At 43.9% G+C, this 19196-nt stretch overlaps 1 protein-coding gene across 6 annotated transcripts in view; it reads left to right on the top strand.

Moving 5' to 3' along the window:
- Positions 1 to 6860: 6860 nt before the first annotated feature.
- DCLK2 (doublecortin like kinase 2) overlaps positions 6861 to 19196 on the top strand; it is a 181644-nt gene continuing 169308 nt past the window's right edge. For 3 of the 6 annotated variants that reach the window (XM_043902583.1, XM_043902584.1, XM_043902587.1), the window contains exon 1: positions 6861 to 8144. In XM_043902583.1, coding sequence (XP_043758518.1) covers positions 7724 to 8144 — 421 coding nt within the window. In that variant the 5' untranslated portion in view covers positions 6861 to 7723. The remainder of the gene's footprint in view (positions 8145 to 19196) is intronic. The other 3 variants (XR_006341132.1, XM_043902586.1, XM_043902588.1) reach the window with 1 other exon arrangement.

Here is a 19196-nt window from a genome sequence, read left to right on the forward strand (position 1 = left end):
TCTCTGAACCTCTGGGCTTTATATACTTTCTTGTTAAAGTGTGACAAAAAACACTAAGTTTATAATCATTAAAGATTATTAAATAAAAATAATGCTCTTTCAAAAATTCAAGTTCATGTTCACTCGGCCTTTTCACTGAAAATAGTTGTTTCATCACTTTTGCTTCTAGAAGAAATGCTTGGCACACAGTGAACAGAAATGAAAACATGAGACAGCAGAAAGTCTTAGCACAGTGACGTCTAAAAGGTTTGCAAGCACCCTTTATGTAATAAATAATGGAGTGGCTGGAAAACTGCCTCTGAAAGCAGAAGGTTCTGGCCAAAAATGAAGACTAGCCAATGCATTTGAGAAGTAAAGTAGTGTGAAGCAAACCCAGGAGATGTTCAAGGCGAGTTTCTTAGGTAAAGCTTCACAAGGAAGTATGGAATAAATAAATCTCATTTAGACAAATTATGTCAAATAAAAATTAGTATTGTATTTCTTAATCAATGTGGAAATGGGGATGGGGGCAGGAGTTACCACTTGGCTAAAGGCAGCTCTAAAATTCTGTTGCTCATATGTGAAATCTGGAGAGATGTGTTGAGAACAAAGAACAATCACCTTTCCTTCCAGCCTGGTTGAATTTTTCTGCCCCAGGTGGTTTTCAGATGATCCGTCTTGGATAGCATTAAGAAAAGTTTCACATGTCCTGGGTACTTTGTGATTTAAAAATATTATATATCCAGAGCAGAAAGGAGTTCTTTCTAACCCTGCAAAAAATAAATGCAGAAGAGATTTTGGATTGATATTCTTGGATCCTCTGTAGCTTAGAGATGATTTTTTTTTTTTTTAAGGCATAAAACAACAAGAATTTATTCTCTCTTCTCTGGTGGTCCTAGGGGCCAGAAGTCCAAGAACAAAGTGTCATGGGGCCATGTCCCCCTGAGGTTCTATGAGGGGCCCTTCCTGCCTCTTCCGGCTTTGATGGGCTGACACTGCTTGGCTGGGGCCGCATGCCCGTGCTGTCTCCTGGTGGGGATCGATCTTCACATGACCTTCTCCTTGTGTGTCTGGGTCTCTTCTTATAAGGCATCTTAGGTGAGATTCAAGGCCCGCCCTACTCCAATATGACCTCATCTTAACTACTAACACCTTCAAAGGCCTTATTTCCAAATAAGGTCTCCTTCTTTTTCATTTGTTTTTGTTTTGTTTTGTTTTCAACTGGGGTATAGTTGCTTTACAATGTTGTGTTCGTTTCTGCTGTACAAAGTGAGTCAGCTATATGTATACATATATCCCCTCCTGGAGGAACCATTTTTAAGTACTCTGCACAGCAATTTTTATTCAGATAAATGTTTGACTAAGAGGGGTTCCCTGACAGCTCAGTTGGTAAAGAATCCGCCTGCAATGTGGGAGACCCCAGTTCGATCCCTGGGTCGGGAAGATCCCCTGGAGAATGGATAGGCTACCCACTCCAGTATTCTGTCCTGGTGAATTCCATGGACTGTAAAGTCCATGGGATTGCAAAGAGCAGGACACTACTGAGCGACTTTGACTTTCACTTGGAAGGATGAACGATTAGCAAATCAGATAGTGTTTCTTGGTTAGATAAAAAGGGGGGCATCTCAGGAAAGAAAGGATATATCTTACTTTGCAAATTCTGCAGCCCCTTGAAAGGGGAGTATTTGCTTTATAAATTTTAAATCACAAAGTAATCAAATTAATTAATAGTTGCCTACCTGCTGCTGCTGCTAAATCACTTCAGTCGTGTCCGACTCTGTGCAATCCCATAGACGGCAGCCCACCAGGCCCCGCCATCCCTGGGATTCTCCAGGCAAGAACACTGGAGTGGATTGCCATTTCCTTCGCCAATGCATGAAAGTGAAAAGTGAGAGTGAAGTTGCTCAGTCATGTCCGACTCTTCATGACCCCATGAACTGCAGCCTACCAGGGTCCTCTGTCCATGGGATTTTCCAGGCAAGAGTACTAGAGTAGGGTGCCATTGCCTTCTCCGGCTGCCTACCTAGTACCCCCAAATTTTGTTTGCATTAGAATTATAATGCTGAACTAATTTTTCCCACCCCAATAAATCTTTAAATTTGGGCCAGCTGGGTCTTGATATAAGCCATATTCACTAAGCAAATATCTTATGAAAAGTGATTGCATCTTAATTCTTCTATGAAGATCAGGGATAAAATTCTTCAAACAGAATAATGTAAAAAGCAGGAACAAAATGACTTTTTACATTAGGAAACAGCTTCGGAAATATTAATACTTCTCTTCTCCCCCCTCTCTTCTCGTGAAAAGCCATAATCTTTGTCAACTTAGGGACAGAACCTTAGAGAATAATGTTAAAACACTGGCATATTACATCATTGTACTCACTGTTTAAGAAGGGTGAAATCTTTCATTAGGAATCCTTGAGTGAGAACGTGTGTATGTCCTAAAGCTTGATTGACTGAACCTGTGCTGCCAGCCTGCACGACGACCCCAGTGAGTTCCTGATAGACATAGTGCTGTAGTCTTCTGCCACATTAAACAAGGCTGAACTTTGTAACATCATCTCGTTTGCAGAAATGACCATGTATTACTTCCAAGCCTACATCATGAAAGACATCTGGCTTCCACCAAAATGCAGTTCCTGGGTGCAGTCTCAAAAACGACAGAATGATCTCTGTTCATTTCCAAGGCAAACCATTCAATATCATAGTAATCCAAGTCTATGCCCCAACCAGTAATGCTGAAGAAGCTGAAGTTGAACAGTTCTATGAAGACCTACAAGACCTTCTAGAACTAACACCCCCAAAAGATATCCTTTTCATTATAGGGGGCTGGAATGCAAAAGTAGGAAGTCAAGAGATACCTGGAGTAACAGGCAAATTTGGCCTTGGAGTATAGAATGAAGCAGGGCAAAGGATAAGAGAGCTTTCCCAAGAGAACACACTGGTCATCGCAAACACCCTCATCCAACAACCCAAGAGAAGACTCGACACATGGACATCACCAGATGGTCAACACTAAAATCAGATTGATTTCAGTCTGAAATCTTTGCAGCGAAAGATGGAGAAACTCTATACGGTCAGCAAAAACAAGACTGGGGGCTGACTGTGGCTCAGATTATGAACTCCTTATTGCAAAAGGAGAAAGAAGAAAGAAGGGAAAACCATTAGACCATCCAGGTATGACCTAAATCAAATCCCTTATGATTATACAGTGGAAGTGACAAATTGATTCAAGGGATTAGATCTGATAGGGTGCCTGAAGAACTATGGATGGAGGCTCATGACATTGTACAGGAGGCAGGGATCAAGACCATCCCCAAGAAAAAGAAATGCAAAAAGGCAAAATGGTTATTGGAGGAGGCCTTACAAATATCTGAGAAAAGAAAAGAAGCTAAAGGCAAAGGAGAAAAGGTAAGATATACCCACCTGAATTCAGAGTTTCAAAGAATAGCAAGGAGAGATAAGAAAGTCTTCCTCATTGATCAGTGCAAAGAAATAGAGGGAAACAATAGAATGAGAAAGACTAGAGATCTCTTCAAGAAAATGAGAGATACCAAGGGAACATTTCATGCAAAGATGGGAACAATAAAGGACAGAGATGGTATGGACCTAACAGAAGCAGAAGATATTAAGACAAGGTGGCAAGAATACACAGAAGAACTATACAAAAAAGATCTTAAAAAAAAAAAAAAAATCTTCATGACCCAGATAACCACAATGATGTGATCACTCACCTCAAGCCAGATATGCTGAAAAGCAAAGTGGGCCTTAGCAAGCATCACTATGCACAAAGCTAGTTGGAGGTGATGGAATTCCAGCTGAGCTATTTCAAATCCTAAAAGATGATGCTGTTAAAGTGTTGCACTCAATATTTCAGCAAATTTGGAAAACTCAGCAGTGGCCACAGGACTAGAAAAGGTCAGTTTTCATTCCAATCCAAAAGAAGGGCAATGCCAAAGAACGTTCAAATTACTGCACAAATGCACTCATCTCACACGCTAGCAAAGTAATGCTCAAAATTCTCCAAGCCAGACTTAAACAGTATGTGAACCGTGAACTTCCAGATGTTCAAACTGGTTTTAGAAAAGGCAGAGGAACCAGAGATGAAATTGCCAACATCTGTTGGATTATCAAAAAAGCACGAGAGTTCCAGAAAAATATCTATTTCTGCTTTATTGACTATGCCAAAGCCTTTGACTGTGTGGATCACAACAAACTGTGGAAAATTCTTAAAGAGATGGACATGCCAGACTACCTTACCAGCCTCGTGAGAAATCTGTATGCAGGTCAAGAAGCAACAGTTAGAACTTGACATGGAATAACAGACTGGTTCCAAATCAGGAAAGGAGTACGTGAAGGCTGTATATTGTCACCCTGCTTATTTAACTTACATGCAGAATATATCCTGCAAAATGCCAGGCTGGGTGAAGCACAAGCTGGAATCAAGATTATGGGGAGAAATATCAATAACCTCAGATATGTAGATGACACCACCCTTATGGTGGAAAGTGAAGAAGAACTAAAGATCCTCTTGATGAAAGTGAAAAAGGAGAGTGGAAAAAGTTGGCTTAAAACTTAACATTGAGAAAATTAAGATCATGGAATCAGAGTCCCATCACTTCATGGCAAATACATGGGGAAATGATGGAAACAGTGACAAACTCTATTGCCTTGAGCTCCAAAATCACTGCAGATGGTGACTGCAGCCATGAAATTAAAAGATGCTTGCTCCTTGGAAGAAAAGCTATAACCAACCTAGACAGCGTATTACAAAACAGAGACATTACTTTGCCAACAAAGGTCCATCTAGTCAAAGTATGGTTTTTCAGTAGTCATGTATGGACGTGAAAGTTGGACTATAAAGAAGGCTGAGCACCAACGAATTTATTGCTTTTGAACAGTGGTGTTGGAGAACTCTTGAGAGTCCCTTGGACTGCAAGGAGAACCAACCAGCCCATCCTAAAGCAGATCAGTCCTGGGAGTTCACTGGAAAGACTGATGGTGAAGCTGAAGCCCCAATACTTTGGACACCTGATGTGAAGAACTGACTCCTTAGAAAAGACCCTGATGCTGGGAAAGATTGAAGGCAGAAGGAGAAGGGGACAACAGAGGATGAGTTGGTTGGATGGCATCACTGATTTGATGGACATGAGTTTGAGCAAGCTCTGAGAGTTGGTGATGGATAGGGAAGCCCGGCTTGCTATAGTCCGTGTGTTCACAAAGAGTCGGACACAAATGAGTGACTGAACTGAATAACAAAGCAAATGAACCACCCATTTAAAACCATTTACATAGTTGATAGGCCCTGCAGACTACTACTTAAGGAGGACTTATTTTAAGAAATTTGGCATCTAGGTTCTTGTTTCTCAGTGTTGTATCAAGACTAGCAGTACTGGCATTATCTGGGGCTTCCCAGGTAGCTCAGATGGTAAAGAATCTGCCAGTCAAGGCAGGAGATGCAGTTTCGATCCCTGGGTCAGGAAGATCCCCTGGAGTAGGAAATGGAAACCCACTCCAGTATTCTTGCCTGGAGAATTCCATGGACAGAAGAGCCTTGCAGGCTACAGTCCATGGGGTTGCAAAGAGGCTGACACAACTGGGTAACTGAGCACGCAGGAGCACACATGCACGGAGACTTATCAGAAATACAGAATCTCAAATTTCACCAAAGACCTACTGACTCAGAACTGACATGAGATTTACCCCACTACGTGTAAGTACATCAAAGTTTGAGAATCAACACTGATCTGTTTGAATCTTGATGTTACAGCCTATCATTGGAAACCCTGGCTGTACCTTATATGTACTTCTAAAATCTACTGTTTGGGAAGCCCAACTCCAGAGATTCAGATTTAATTGGCTTGGGTTGAGGTCTATCATGGCCATGGACCTAATTTCACAATCTCCCCACTGGAAAACTACATTTAAGTGACAGGTCAGCCCTGACTTCCCAGCATCCCAGTACTGGTTCTAGAAGTCAGGTATGCCCACATGTGTCCTGAGCTTGTCCTGGGGGAACTATGGTGCCCTGAGCAAGAAGGAAGCTTCTGGGGCACTGCATGCCAGTTCAACTTCACAGCTACTGAGAAACTCCATCATATTTTCTGCCTTTTCTTATTCATGCACCTTCAGGACTTAATTCATTCCAAGAAAAGCATCCATGTTCTAACCTTACAGGTGGTTTGGATTTGCTATCTAGGGCCACTCAGAGAACCAGGTGCTAAATAACCTAAGGCCTCAGGGTAATTTACCCACCTGTCAGATTAGCGCCAAATTTCTTTTAGTTTCATCTTTTCTAATTGTGAAATGGAAGTAACTAGTATTTCTCTCAAGCCTTTGGAAAATATGCTTTTACTGTTGACCAGGCACTACTAAATTAAGATTTCCACTATGACAGGTGCTTACAAATAACCGACCTATTACTTAACAAGAAGCTCAAATTGATAAGTATCACTTAGATGCAGGTGGTGGGGTGCGGGGATTGTCTGTTTACTAATGCATCCCCAGTGAAAGAGACAATGCCTGGAACGTTGCATGCTTTAATAAATGTTTGTTAATTAAATTCCTCAAGAAACAATAAAGTCTGACCTTTCATTCATTCAAAGTTACCGAACATACCGTGTTAGCGAACCTGCAACAGAAGGTGCTTTATCAAAGGATTTTTAAATAAAGCTCCAGATTTCCTTTGAAAAATAAATCGTGCGCCCCAATCCAGTGCCATGTTTCAGGTGCCCTAGTGTGACCTCGGCTCCTCATTTGGAGGCTGGCTAAGGGATGTGATCCCTGCCCTTGAATCTCCTTCCTTTGTAGTTTTTTTGACCTGCGCGGTTCCGTTTCCAAGGCGGAGGAGCGCGCGCCGCGGCTGCGCCCATCAGCGCGCGGCGCGGGGTTGTGGCTGTCAGGCGGGCGGGGCCGCCTAGGACCCGGGAGGATCCGCTTCTCCGGCGCCGCAGAGCCTCGGCGCCCCCACGTGCGGCCCCCTCCTCCTCCTCTTGGCCCACCTCCCTCCCTCTGGGGTTTGGGATTCCTTGGGGAGCAGGAAGCCCCCCTCCTGCCCTGCAGCGGGCCGGGCAGGCAGAGTGGTCGGGCCCGGGGGCGGATGCCCGTGGGTGGGCCGGGCCAGCCGGCTGCGGGGGAGGCGGGCTGCGTTGTTTCCCCCTAGGGCCCGACTCTGCGCGGGACAAGCCTCCGCGCGGTGCTCTCGGGCGGGGCCTGGGGGCAAGCGAGGCGGCGGCGGCGCTGCATCCCGGGCCTCAGGCCGGGCGCGCGGGCTGGGGCCGGGCCGACGCCCCCGCGGCGCCTCTCCCACGCTCGCGGCCCCTCCCTCCCTTCCCCTAGGCTCCCGGGAGCGGCGGGCGGAGAGCTTTGTGTGCGCCTGCGGACCGGGGGCGAGCCTCGGGCGGCCCAACTTGACGGCGGCCAGCGGACTCCGGGGCGGGAGTGGTGAGGCGTGACCGGGTGGAGGAGGTGCCCGGGGGGCGTGCGGCTCCCGGGCGGCGGGAGGGACCGAGCGGAGCGCGCCGGACAATGAGCTGGGCAGCTCGGCGCGGCGGCCACTTTTAGGGGGCGCGGGCCTCCGCGGCTCCACCTGCGCGGAGGGGGCGGGATGTCCGGGCCAGGTGTCCCGGCGCGCTGAGGCGCTCTCGTAGCCCGACGCTCCCGAGCCGGTTCTCGCCTTGACCCCGGGCTGCCTGGAGCCTCCGGCTGGGACGTGCTTGGCCGGGCGGCCCGGAGCAGCCGCGATGGCCAGCACCAGGAGTATCGAGCTGGAGCACTTTGAGGAACGGGACAAACGGCCGCGGCCGGGGTCGCGGAGAGGGGCGCCCAGCTCCTCCGCCGGCAGCAGCGGCTCGGGCCCCAAAGGCAACGGGCTCATCCCCAGCCCGGCGCACAGCGCCCACTGCAGCTTCTACCGCACGCGGACCCTGCAGGCCCTGAGCTCGGAGAAGAAGGCCAAGAAGGCGCGCTTCTACCGGAATGGGGACCGCTACTTCAAGGGCCTGGTGTTTGCCATCTCCAGCGACCGCTTCCGGTCCTTCGACGCGCTGCTCATGGAGCTCACCCGCTCCCTGTCTGACAACGTGAACCTGCCCCAGGGCGTCCGCACCATCTACACCATCGACGGCAGCCGGAAGGTCACCAGCCTGGACGAGCTGCTGGAAGGTAGGCGAGGAGGGCCGGGCGCGGCAGGTGCGGCGCCGCCGGCGACAGGTGCACCGGCTGGGCAGCCTGCGGCGGGGGCGGAGGGGCGGCGATTCCAGGCGGCCGCGGGGATGTTGGGGTTCTCTGCTGTTCCACGGGTTCTGTGTGCGGGGCGTGCGTTCACAGACACTCGGGCCTTCCTAAGAGACAGGTGGTGAAAAAAAAAAGTGAGAAATCCTAACGGGCTTTGTGACATCTCTCAAGATGGGTGAACTTATTTTCGATATTTGCTCTTTTGAAGTGCTCCATCATTGTGAAAGGGGCTCTCCCGTGAGGATCTGGGTAACCCTCTAGCTCGTAAGCTGTCTGTCCATCCCTCTGTGTGGAGCTCAGAACGGGCACCCGTGGTGGTTCGGCTTTCGGGACCCTGTTGTACCGGGTCTGCTCAGAAGCTGTTTGTGAAACACTCTAGGTTGCCTCTCCTGGTTTGCCTTGCAGCAGAAGTTCCATGAGGTCAGGAGAGGTGATCCGGAGACTGTGATTCTCAACCTTGGTTGCATCTTGGATCACTGGGGACTTTAAGAAGTGAGGGTGCCTGGGCCCCCTTCCCAGGTATTTGGATGTAAATTGGCCTGGGGTGTGGTCTGACCATCTGGAGTTTTAAAAGCTCCTCAGGGGATTTGAATGTACTACTGAGGTTGAGAAGGGCTGTGATAAGAGTTTTCCAGGATTGGTTGGTAATGAGGTGATTCAAGGTTAATCTTTCCTAGTTAGGGAGATAGAGGCCACAGAATCAGCAATTGAGGCCTGTTACCATGCTGGACTCAGACTGTTTGGCCTTATTTTGGGTCATCCTTGAATTCCTGCAGTATTTAGGCTTCTTTCGCTTCAGGGAGAGAAATCGTCACTAGTAGTTAAGAACCTACATCCAGAATTAAACATGACCCATAAAGTTCAGAACCCAAGTATGTGCTTACTGTGTTTATATGCAGCCTGCTGTCATGCATCTTTTTTATAATTTAATTTTTTAAATTTTGGCTGTGCTGTGCGGCATGTGGGATCTTAGTTCCCCCACCAGGAATCGAACCCATACCCCCTGCAAGAAATGAAAAATCTTAAACAGACCTCCAGGGAAAGCCCCTCATGCATCTTAACGCAAATAGCACATACTGCTGTGGTAGTCATACCTATACTGGCTTGGCAGGAGAAGGAAACTGAACTTGAAGCCAACTATTTTTCTTATAGTAACTCACCGTGTTCTTGTGCTCTGAAGGCACTATGTCCGTTTTATGCATGAGGAAACTTAAGCAACATGCCTTGTCATACAGGACATGCAGTATATGTCCGTTCACCTACAATTCACTTTTTAAAATTTTTATTGGAGGGTAATTACTTTACAGTATTGTGGTGGTTTCTGCCATACATCAACCTCAGTCAACCACAAGTATACGTGTGTCCCCTCCCTTTTGAACCTCCCTCCTATCTCCCACCCCATCCCACCCTTCTAGGTTGTCAGAGATCACTGGGTTGAGTTTAATAAACAGATGTAGCCACACCATGGAGTCCTTAAAGTGGTTGGGTTTCTGTTTAGTCACTGTTACGGAAAGTTTTCCCTGCTCTAGGCTAGATGAGGACTCAGCCAAAATTACGTTGTCTTTTCTCTCTGTGTGTGTTTATGACTTCACAAATTCTCCTGCACATTTGAGTGTTTTGGTCTTAAATGCTATCTGAGGCATGACAACCAGCAGAGTATTAAAATTAAGATACATTGTTAAAAGTTTTATTGCTTTATCCTGTTGCAAACTTAAAAGTAACATTTGCCTAGATACTTAAAAACTGAGTGACAAATTTTCTAATTGACCGGAGGCTAGGCTAGTGGCCCCATGGAAGGATGGAGGCAGTGCCTTTTGCTTAAATATTCATTACTCACATGCCCTTGGGAAACTGTGCCTAGTATGGTCTGAGAAGGGACAGTAGTTTTAATATCCTTTTCTGAAATAATTTTAATAGTGTTAGCTGCATGAGATGAATGTAATCCAAAGATGAATATCATCTAGGGGAGATGGTCAGCATTTCCATTATACATATTAATTGAAAGCACATATTGTGTACTGAGTTTGTCATTGCTCAAGTGGTACATGGTCTACTGAATCTAATTCTCAAACTGTAAACTGAAGGTTGATAAATATCCTTCTAATCGTTTGTTCACTGATTTCTGTAGGAGAGGGAACCATAAGTATACAGTCCAAATTACACCACAATATGAAAAGTGGTAGAATAAATATTTGCAACAGAACTATTTCCCTAGTATAGCCAATTGCCCACTTGTTTCAAATGTAATAAAATTATATATTTTTAAATGTAGTAAAATCACTGCAAATGAAGAAAATTTAAGCACTTCTTTTGTCGTAGTGGCATTCTCTTTGACAATAGATCTTTGAGTCGTGAATTTCCCGCAAAATGAGTGGGATACCCTATTTCAAGGCAGTTTTTAAGAAAGACCCATCGATGCTTAATACCAGCCATTCAGTAATTTAAATAGTTTCAACATTTAGGTAAATTGTGTACTCAAATGTTCAGCTTTATCATGCAGAAGGACTAATGAGCTATCTGTGAAGTTACTTGCATCAGTATCACCCATGTCGTCAAAACTGACTATTTCATCTTAGTTCATCATTTTTAATAAAGATTTTCTGATAGTAAGTTTTTATACCATTATGTTTAGCTGTTCTCTCCTCTGCCTCTTCCATTCTGTGAAATGTGTAGTTTAGGAGATAACTGTTTTTCCTAAAATGTTTTTTTCTAAAATATTTGCTGTGAAGAATAGAAAATGATGACTCAAGATAGCTGGGCATGAACACTCATTCAGAGCCTCAAGCTTATTGAACTCAGATGACAAAAGAAATTTGCATGGCCCAGATTTTTTCTTCTGCCCTTGAGAGCCTCTGGAGACTAAAAACTGTTCAGGTGTAGGCTGGTACTCCTGCACTGCACTAACCAGCGGGCACCTTGAAAGTGAAAGTCACTTAGTTGTGTCCGACTCTTTGCTACCCCCATGGACTATCCAGTCCATGGAATTCTCTAGGCCAGAATACTGGAGTGGGTAGCCTATCCCTTTTCCAGAAGATCTTCCCAACCCAGGAATCGAACTGTGGTCTCCTGCATTGCAGGCAGATTCTTTACCAACTAAACTATCAGGGAAGCCCAGCCTAATGGTTTAACTCCCCTTGCTGCATTAAAAATTTCAACGAGTTGGTGCTGTGCATCCGTATAATCCTATTTAGTCCATATAACTGGATAGGGACCTTCTCTCAAAGGACTGTAGTCATAGCAGTCAGTATTGGGAAACACAGGTTGAACTGTCTGAAGCCATGAGCTAGCCAACTGTGTTGCAGCTCTGATAAATAACAGAGGATGTCCGGCTTACATGTTCCAGGTTCTCAGCACTCTTGGGCTCAGTGTTGTTTCTTGAGTGTTCTCTTTTTCAGAGCTTGACCTGTAATTTTGATGTTCCAAAGACAAATGCCCAAGGACAGTGGAAAGAATGCATGACCAAGTTGACGTCCCTAGGTTCTGCTGACTGTGGATTTGAAAATAATTCACCTGCATTCATGGCCTCAGCATCCTGTAGAAAGAAAGGTTGGCAGATCCCCTAAGTTAGATCCCATCTGATCTAAAATATATACCCTTCCCCTGCCTAAGTGGTTATTTGTTGTGTGATGGTCTGGGGTGCCTCCCTACACCCAGAAACTACCTTCCAGAGAATTGACAAGGTAGCAAATGCCTACACTACAAGGAGTGGGTATGTGGCTCTGATAAATTGTTTGCAAGGAGCCTAAATAGTTGCTGCCTATGTCTGCCTCTTTCATTACAAAGTAATGTGTCACTTTATATCATTTATACCTTTTCCCCCTTATTCAACAATGAATAAGCTTCTTCCATTAAGCTGTCTTAAATTAGCTTGAATTTGAGAAAAATTAAGTTCTAAAAGAAATCAAGCATTTGAAACTTCTGAGGTTTTCCTACTATGCTCAGTTTATTGACTCTGGTTATTCAGTCTCTTTGGTTATTCAATCTCCTTGAAGGTGTTGGATCAAAATATAGTGACAGTTACTTTTGAGTAAAAATGAGTCTCCCATAAGAACTCACATTATAGGTTTTATCCCCCTTGAAAGGTAGACTTTTATACTAATAGTAGAACCTGAGCTCTTGGAACTTGTTATAGTGAAAGCAACATAAACCCACGAGATACAAGATACTTGTGTGTGTGCCTGCTTGCTCAGTCGTGTCCCACTCTGACTCCACGAACTGTAGCCCTCCCGGGTCCTCTGCCCAGGGGATTTCCCAAGTGAGAATACTGGAGATTGGTGCCCGGGGATAATCCCAACCCAGAGGTCAAACCTGCGTCTCTTGCATCTCCTGCATTGGCAGGCACATTCTTTACCACTGAGCCGCCTGAGAATCCCCTGTAAGATATTTGCACATAGTGAAAAGCAGGGCACATTTATATACAGCAAGTATGATGACTGGACATAATAGTTAACATTGGCTCTTCACTCTGCAAATACTTCTCTACCTGGGAGACTCCTATCTCCTTCAAGACCCTCTTCAAATATCATCTTTCTGTGAACTCTATTCCAGATCTCAGGGTCATTGGGCTCAAAGTGTTGTTGATTGAGAGGATAGTTCTTTTTCAAGGTGTGGGGGGTGCAGTTTTTTCCCTCACGGTGCTCGCATTCTAGAGGGGGCTTCACCAGTGGCTCAGTGGTAAAGAATCCCCCTGCCGGTTCAGGAGACACGTGTTCCATCCCTGGTGCAGGAAGATCCCACATGCTGTGCCAGACCAACTGCGCCCATGTGCCAAGAGAAGCCACTGCAATAAAGCCCAGAAAATGACTTTCCCTCTAAGTTTCTTGATTGTCAAGAGAAAATTCAAACTATGAACTAAGTTTGAATAAGGTTGTTCCTGTATATTTGTGAAAATGTGTGTCTTGGAAAATTGGATTGTATTTCCGATGAATCAGAGATGCCCTGCTGACTCATCATGGTGAAGACAATGTACTCTTCTGCAGTACTTGCTTCTATAAATCTGATTTTTTTTTCTTCATCTCATTTCCTCAAAACAGGGGAACTCAGGTCTGCTATACTGCAGCTGCACAGGAAGCTCTTTCCAGGGGTTAAGGGAAGAGAAATTTTCATTTGAAGCATAAAGATTTCTAAAATGAATTCTAAGATGAAAGGAAATACTTGGGAGAACATTTGTGAGATGAAGTTCTGACATAGTGATATGCTGGAAGTTAAGAGAAGGTCACTATTTCATGAGGTTTTAAACTATGGAAATGGATGTTTTTATGGCCCTGTGATATAAAGTAAAGGGAACCAGAATCCTTGAGCAGTGACTGTCGCACTGCCTTCTTCATCATAGAGAGGCCAGGGAGCTTCTGTGCATCTGTACTGCCTGGCTGCGTCTCTGCTTCTCATCCCCACCAGCCTCTGCTCCTCCCACTTCTGTTTTTCTCTCTTCTATTGTTAAAGTAAACCATTACCCTAAAGATGAGGGATCCTTTTCTTAAGATAACTACGATTTTTTTTCTACGTTTTATAGGCAATCATTGTGTGAGATGCAGGTATTCTGTGAGATACTTTATGTGTTTTTATTTCACCCTTGTTATCCTTGTGGCATATGGCTGCATTGTCTTCCCCATTTTGCAGCTAGGGAGGTTGAAATCAGAGGACAGAGAAATTCTCCCCTCGCACCACTCAGAAGAGGTGGGGCTGGAACCTGGGTTCTTCCTCCTGGGCCTTTGAACGTCTGTATTCTTTAACTGCTGTGTTCTACCACCTCTGAGATGGGGTCTCTTCTGACCCCTGAAGTTTACATAGGTTAGGTGTCAGCAATCTAGAGCTGCATCACTGCTGCAGCCAGACCCGCCAGTCATTTGTATTTGGGGGAAAAAAAAAAAAAAAGAGTGCAGTAATTTATCAGTCACTGTGGATGTAAAGGCAGTTTGAGGATGTTTTGTGTGTAGTTCCTAAAGTGAACCATGTATTGACAGGTATACCCGCTCAGTAAGGTCCATGCATTCAGATTCTGCAGGGTGCCGCTTCCTCATCTGCAAAATGAGGAAGGTTATGTCATCGCTAAGAAGCCTTCCTGCTTAAAGTTTAGTGATCTTGAGAAATGCTTCTGGAAGTGCGAAAGAGAAATGATCCGTCTGCCTCCATGTCTCTCTTTAAAACTTGGCTAGGTTTTGTGTTTGAATGTGGTTACCCAGGTTCAGATGGAGTTCTTAGAATCTCCAGTAACCTCTAGGAGGTTCTTCTCCATAGAATGTTCTCAGGAAAGAGGAAATTACAAACCCATTGGGTGTTGGGACCATGGTCATCTTGTTCATTCCTTTGTCCTATCAAGAAATACTTCTGGCACATGATGTTTGATTTGTTTCACCTTTGTGCCATATAGAAGATAATTTTGATAGGTGGGAATAAGTGGGTATTTGTGTTTAAAAAATCTTTCTTAGTTAAGACAACCAGCTGAACGTTAGCTACATTTGCAGAGGTGGACTCAGTTCATGTCACTGGCAAATATTCCTTGTCTTTTGTCTCAGTTTTAAAATAAGATTTTATTCAAGGAAAAAGGATACAGTATGTTTATATGTTAACAACTTGTCAATTTCACTAGTGTCTGAGATGCCTGACTTGACTTTTCCCTCTGGAAATCTTTCATAATCAAATTCTTATACCTTTATTTTGAATATGTGTGTTAAATCCCAGGACTATTCTAAGCCCCCTAATATTTTCAGCATATGCTTTGAGTTAGTTCTCTGACATAGCAAAGACTTAGTTTTGTTCATCTTTTCATATTCTTATTTTAAGTATTGTTTTTACAAAATTTATTTCATATATAGATATGATGTACATTTTAAAATTCTATGTGTTGGGACTTCCCTGGTGGCTCAGATGGTAAAGAATCTGCCTGCAGTGCAGGAGATCTGGGTTCAATCCCTGGGTCAGGAAGATCCCCTGGAGAAGGAAATGACAACATACTCCAGTATTCTTGCCTGGAGAATTACATGGACAGAGGAGCCTAGTGGGTTACAGTCAGTGGAGTTGCAAAGAGTCAGTCATGACTGAGCAACTAACGCTTTTCATTCTTTTATTCATTAGAAAATGCAATAATTTCCATTCTAATTCAGGCTATTTTATCCTGTTTGCCATATCTCCTGCAGCCTAAACCACTAGACTGGCCATATTGTAATATATCAGAAGCTACTACCTTTGAGACTGAAAGAATGGGAAAATATTGATTTGTGAGATCAACTTTGGTACTTTTGATTATAACATTTAGTAACATCTCAACATAACTAATCTACAGTTGTGACTGACTGTGTTTTTTGTTTATACATTGGTTAAATTACAATCACTAGCAACCAAAATATATCCCAATAGAAGTTTTTAAATTCTCACTGATTTGTTTCTTCCTTCACTGTGTATGTTTTACAAATCTCAGATTCCTTTGTTAATTTTCTGTTGCTTAGACACTGAGTTGCTCTTTACAGCTTTCCTTCCATGACCAGTCACATCCACTACTGGGTATAAACCTGGGATGTTAGGGCCATGAATCAAGGTGAACTGGAAGCGGTCAAACAGGAGATGGCAAGAGTGAACATCGACATTTTAGGAATCAGAAAACTAAAATGGACTGGAATGGGAGAATTTAACTCAGATGACCATTATATCTACTACTGTGGGCAGGAATCCCTTAGAAGAAATGGAGTAGCCATCATGGTCAATGAAAGACTCTGAAATGCAGTACTTGGATGCAATCTCAAAAACAACAGAATAATCTCTGTTCATTTACAAGGTAAACCATTCAATATCACTATCAGTATATCAGTATCACTATCACTATCACTATCACTATCAACATCAGTAATCCAGGTCTATGCCCTGACCAATAATGCCGAAGAAGCTGAAACTGAACAGTTTGCACCCAAAAAAGACGTCCTTTTCATTACAGGGGACCGGAATGCAAAAGTAGGAAGTCAAGAAACACCTGGAGTAACAGGCAAATTTCACCTTAGAGTACAGAACGAAGCAGGGCAAAGGCTAATAGAGTTTTGCCCGGAGAACGCACTGGTCATAGCAAACACCCTCTTTGAACAACACAAGAGAAGATCTACACATGGACATCACCAGATGGTTAATACTGAAACCAGATTGATTATATCATTTGCAGCCAAAGATGGAGAAGCTCTATGCGGTCAGCAAAAACAAGACCGGGAGCTGACCGTGGCTCAGATCATGAACTCCTTATTGCCAAATTCAAACTTAAATTGAAGAAAGTAGGGAAAACCACTAGACCATTCAGGTATGACCTAAATTGAATCCCTTACAATTATACAGTGGAAGTGAGAAATAGATTCAAGGGATTAGATCTTATAAACAGAGTGCCTGAAGAACTATGGATGGAGGTTCATGACATTGTACAGGAGACAGGGATCAAGACCATCCCCAAGAAAAAGAAATGCAAAAAGGCAGAATGGCTGTCTGAGGAAGCCTTACAAATAGCTGTTAAGAGAAGTGAAAAGGGAAGATATACGCATGTGAACGCAGAGTTTCAAAGAATAGTAAGGAGAGATAAGAAAGCCTTTCTCAGTGATCAGTGCAAAGAAATAGAGGGAAACAATAGAATGGGAAAGACTAGAGATCCTTTCAAAAAAATTAGAGATACCAAGGGAACATTTCATGCATTGATGGGTACAATAAAGGACAGAAATTATATGGACCTAGCAGAAGCAGAAGCTATTAAGAAGAGGTGGCAAGAATAAACAGAAGAACTATGCAAAAATGATCTTCACAACTCAGATAGTCACAATGGTGTGACCACTTACATCGAGCCAGACATTCTGGAATGCAAAGTCAAGTGGGTCTTAGGAAGCATCACTGCAAACGAAGCTAGTGGATGTGATGGGATTCCAGTTGAGCTATTTCAAATCCTGAAAGATGATGTGTGAAAGTGCTGCACTCAATATGCCAGAAAATTTGGAAAACTCAGCAGTGGCCACAGGACTGGAAAAGGTCAGTTTTCATTCAAGTCCCAAAGAAAGACAATGCCAAAGAATGCTCAAACTACCACACTATTGCACTCATCTCACACGCTAGTAAAGTAATGCTCAAAATTCTCCAAGCCAGCCTTCAGCAATATGTAAACTGTGAACTTCCAGATGTTCAAGCTGGTTTTAGAAAAGGCAGAATAACCAGAGATCAAATTGCCAACATCCATTGGATTATCAAAAAAGCAAGAGAGTTCCAGAAAAATATCTATTTCTGCTTTATTGACTGTGCCAAAGCCTTTGACTGTGTGGATCACCACAAACTGGAAAATTCTGAAAGAGATGGGAATACCAGACCACCTGACCTGCCTCTTGAGAAAGCTGTATGCAGGTCAGGAAGCAACAGTTAGAACTGGACATGGAACAACAGACTGGTTCCAAATTGGGAAAGGAGTACGTCAAAGCTGTATATTGTCACCCTGCTTATTTAACTTATATGCAGAGTACATCATGAGAATCACTGGACAAGCTGGAATCAAGGTTTCGGGGAGAAATATCAGTAACCTCAGATATGCAGATGACACCACCCTTATGGCAGAAAGTGAAGTAGAACTAAAGAGCTTCTTGATGAAAGTGAAAGAGGAGAGTTAAAAACTGGGCTTAAAGCTCAACATTCAGAAAACTAAGACCTTGGCATCTGGTCCCATCACCTCATGGCAAATAGATGGGGAAACAGTGGCTGACTTTATTTTTCTGGGCTCCAAAATCACTGCAGATGGTGATTGCAGCCATGAAATTAAAAGATGCTTACTCCTTGGAAGGAAAGTTATGACCAACCTAGACAGCATATTGAAAAGCAGAGACATTACTTTGCCAATAAAGGTCCATCTAGTCAAGGCTATGGTTTTTCTAGTAGTCATGTATGGATGTGAGAGTTGGACTATAAAGAAAGCTGAGCGCCGAAGAATTGATGCTTTTGAACTGTGGTGTTGGAGAAGACTCTTGAGAGTCCCTTGGACTGCAAGGAGATCCAACCAGACCATCCTAAAGGAAATCAGTCCTGAATATTCATTGGAAGGACTGATGTTAAAGCTGAAACTCCCAGTACTTTGGCTACCTCATGCGAAGAGTTGACTCATTTGAAAAGACCCTGATGCTGCAAAAGATTGAAGGCAGGAGGAGAAGGGGACGACAGAGGATGAGATGTTTGGATGGCTTCACCAAATCAATGGACATGTGTTTGAGTCAACTCCGGGAGTTGGTGATGGACAGAGAAGCCTGGCATGCTGCAGTCCATGAGGTCGCAGAGTCAGACTCGACTGAGCAACTGAACTGAACTGAGTCACTGAGTTGTGTTTGATCCTTTTGTGACCATGTGAACTGTAGCTCGCCAGGCTCCTCTGTCCATGGGATTTCCCAGGCAAGAATACTTGAGTGGGTTGCCATTTCCTTCTCCAGGGGATCTTCCTGACACAGGGATTGAACTGGTGTCTTCTGCATTGCAGGTAGATTCTTTACCTCTGAGCCACGGGGGATGCCCTTCTTAATTTTTATGTAATAACAGTGTAATTATTTCTGAAAGACAGTGATGGATGCTCTCTTCCCTAGTATCCTTGCTCATTATCTCTGTTTCTTAACAGCATTTTTACCTCATCTGTTAAGGAATCAAGAAAAGAAAAAGGGAGTTACAGAAACTTACTACTGGTTATATTCTTCATCAAGCCTTGGAGAAAGACTCTTCTTAGTTTAGTGATTAAGGCCAATGGCTAGAACGTTTCACGTAAACCTTGTATATGAAACACTCAGCAGAGTTCTGGCATGCTGTGGCTCTTTGATTAATGGGAGTGCTCCTCGGCATCTCAAACAAAAATGTGTGTCCTTGTAACTTCCCCCTGTAATTCTAGAGCCACCATTTGGAGCCATACGACTTCAGATGGGACTAAATGCAGCCCTTCACACATCTTATGACAGTGGTCATGCTTCGCTCTACTGTTTCCCCTTTCTGCCCATCCCCAAA

Source organism: Cervus elaphus, chromosome 5 (assembly GCF_910594005.1).
Source record: "Cervus elaphus chromosome 5, mCerEla1.1, whole genome shotgun sequence".
NCBI lineage: Eukaryota > Metazoa > Chordata > Mammalia > Artiodactyla > Cervidae > Cervus > Cervus elaphus.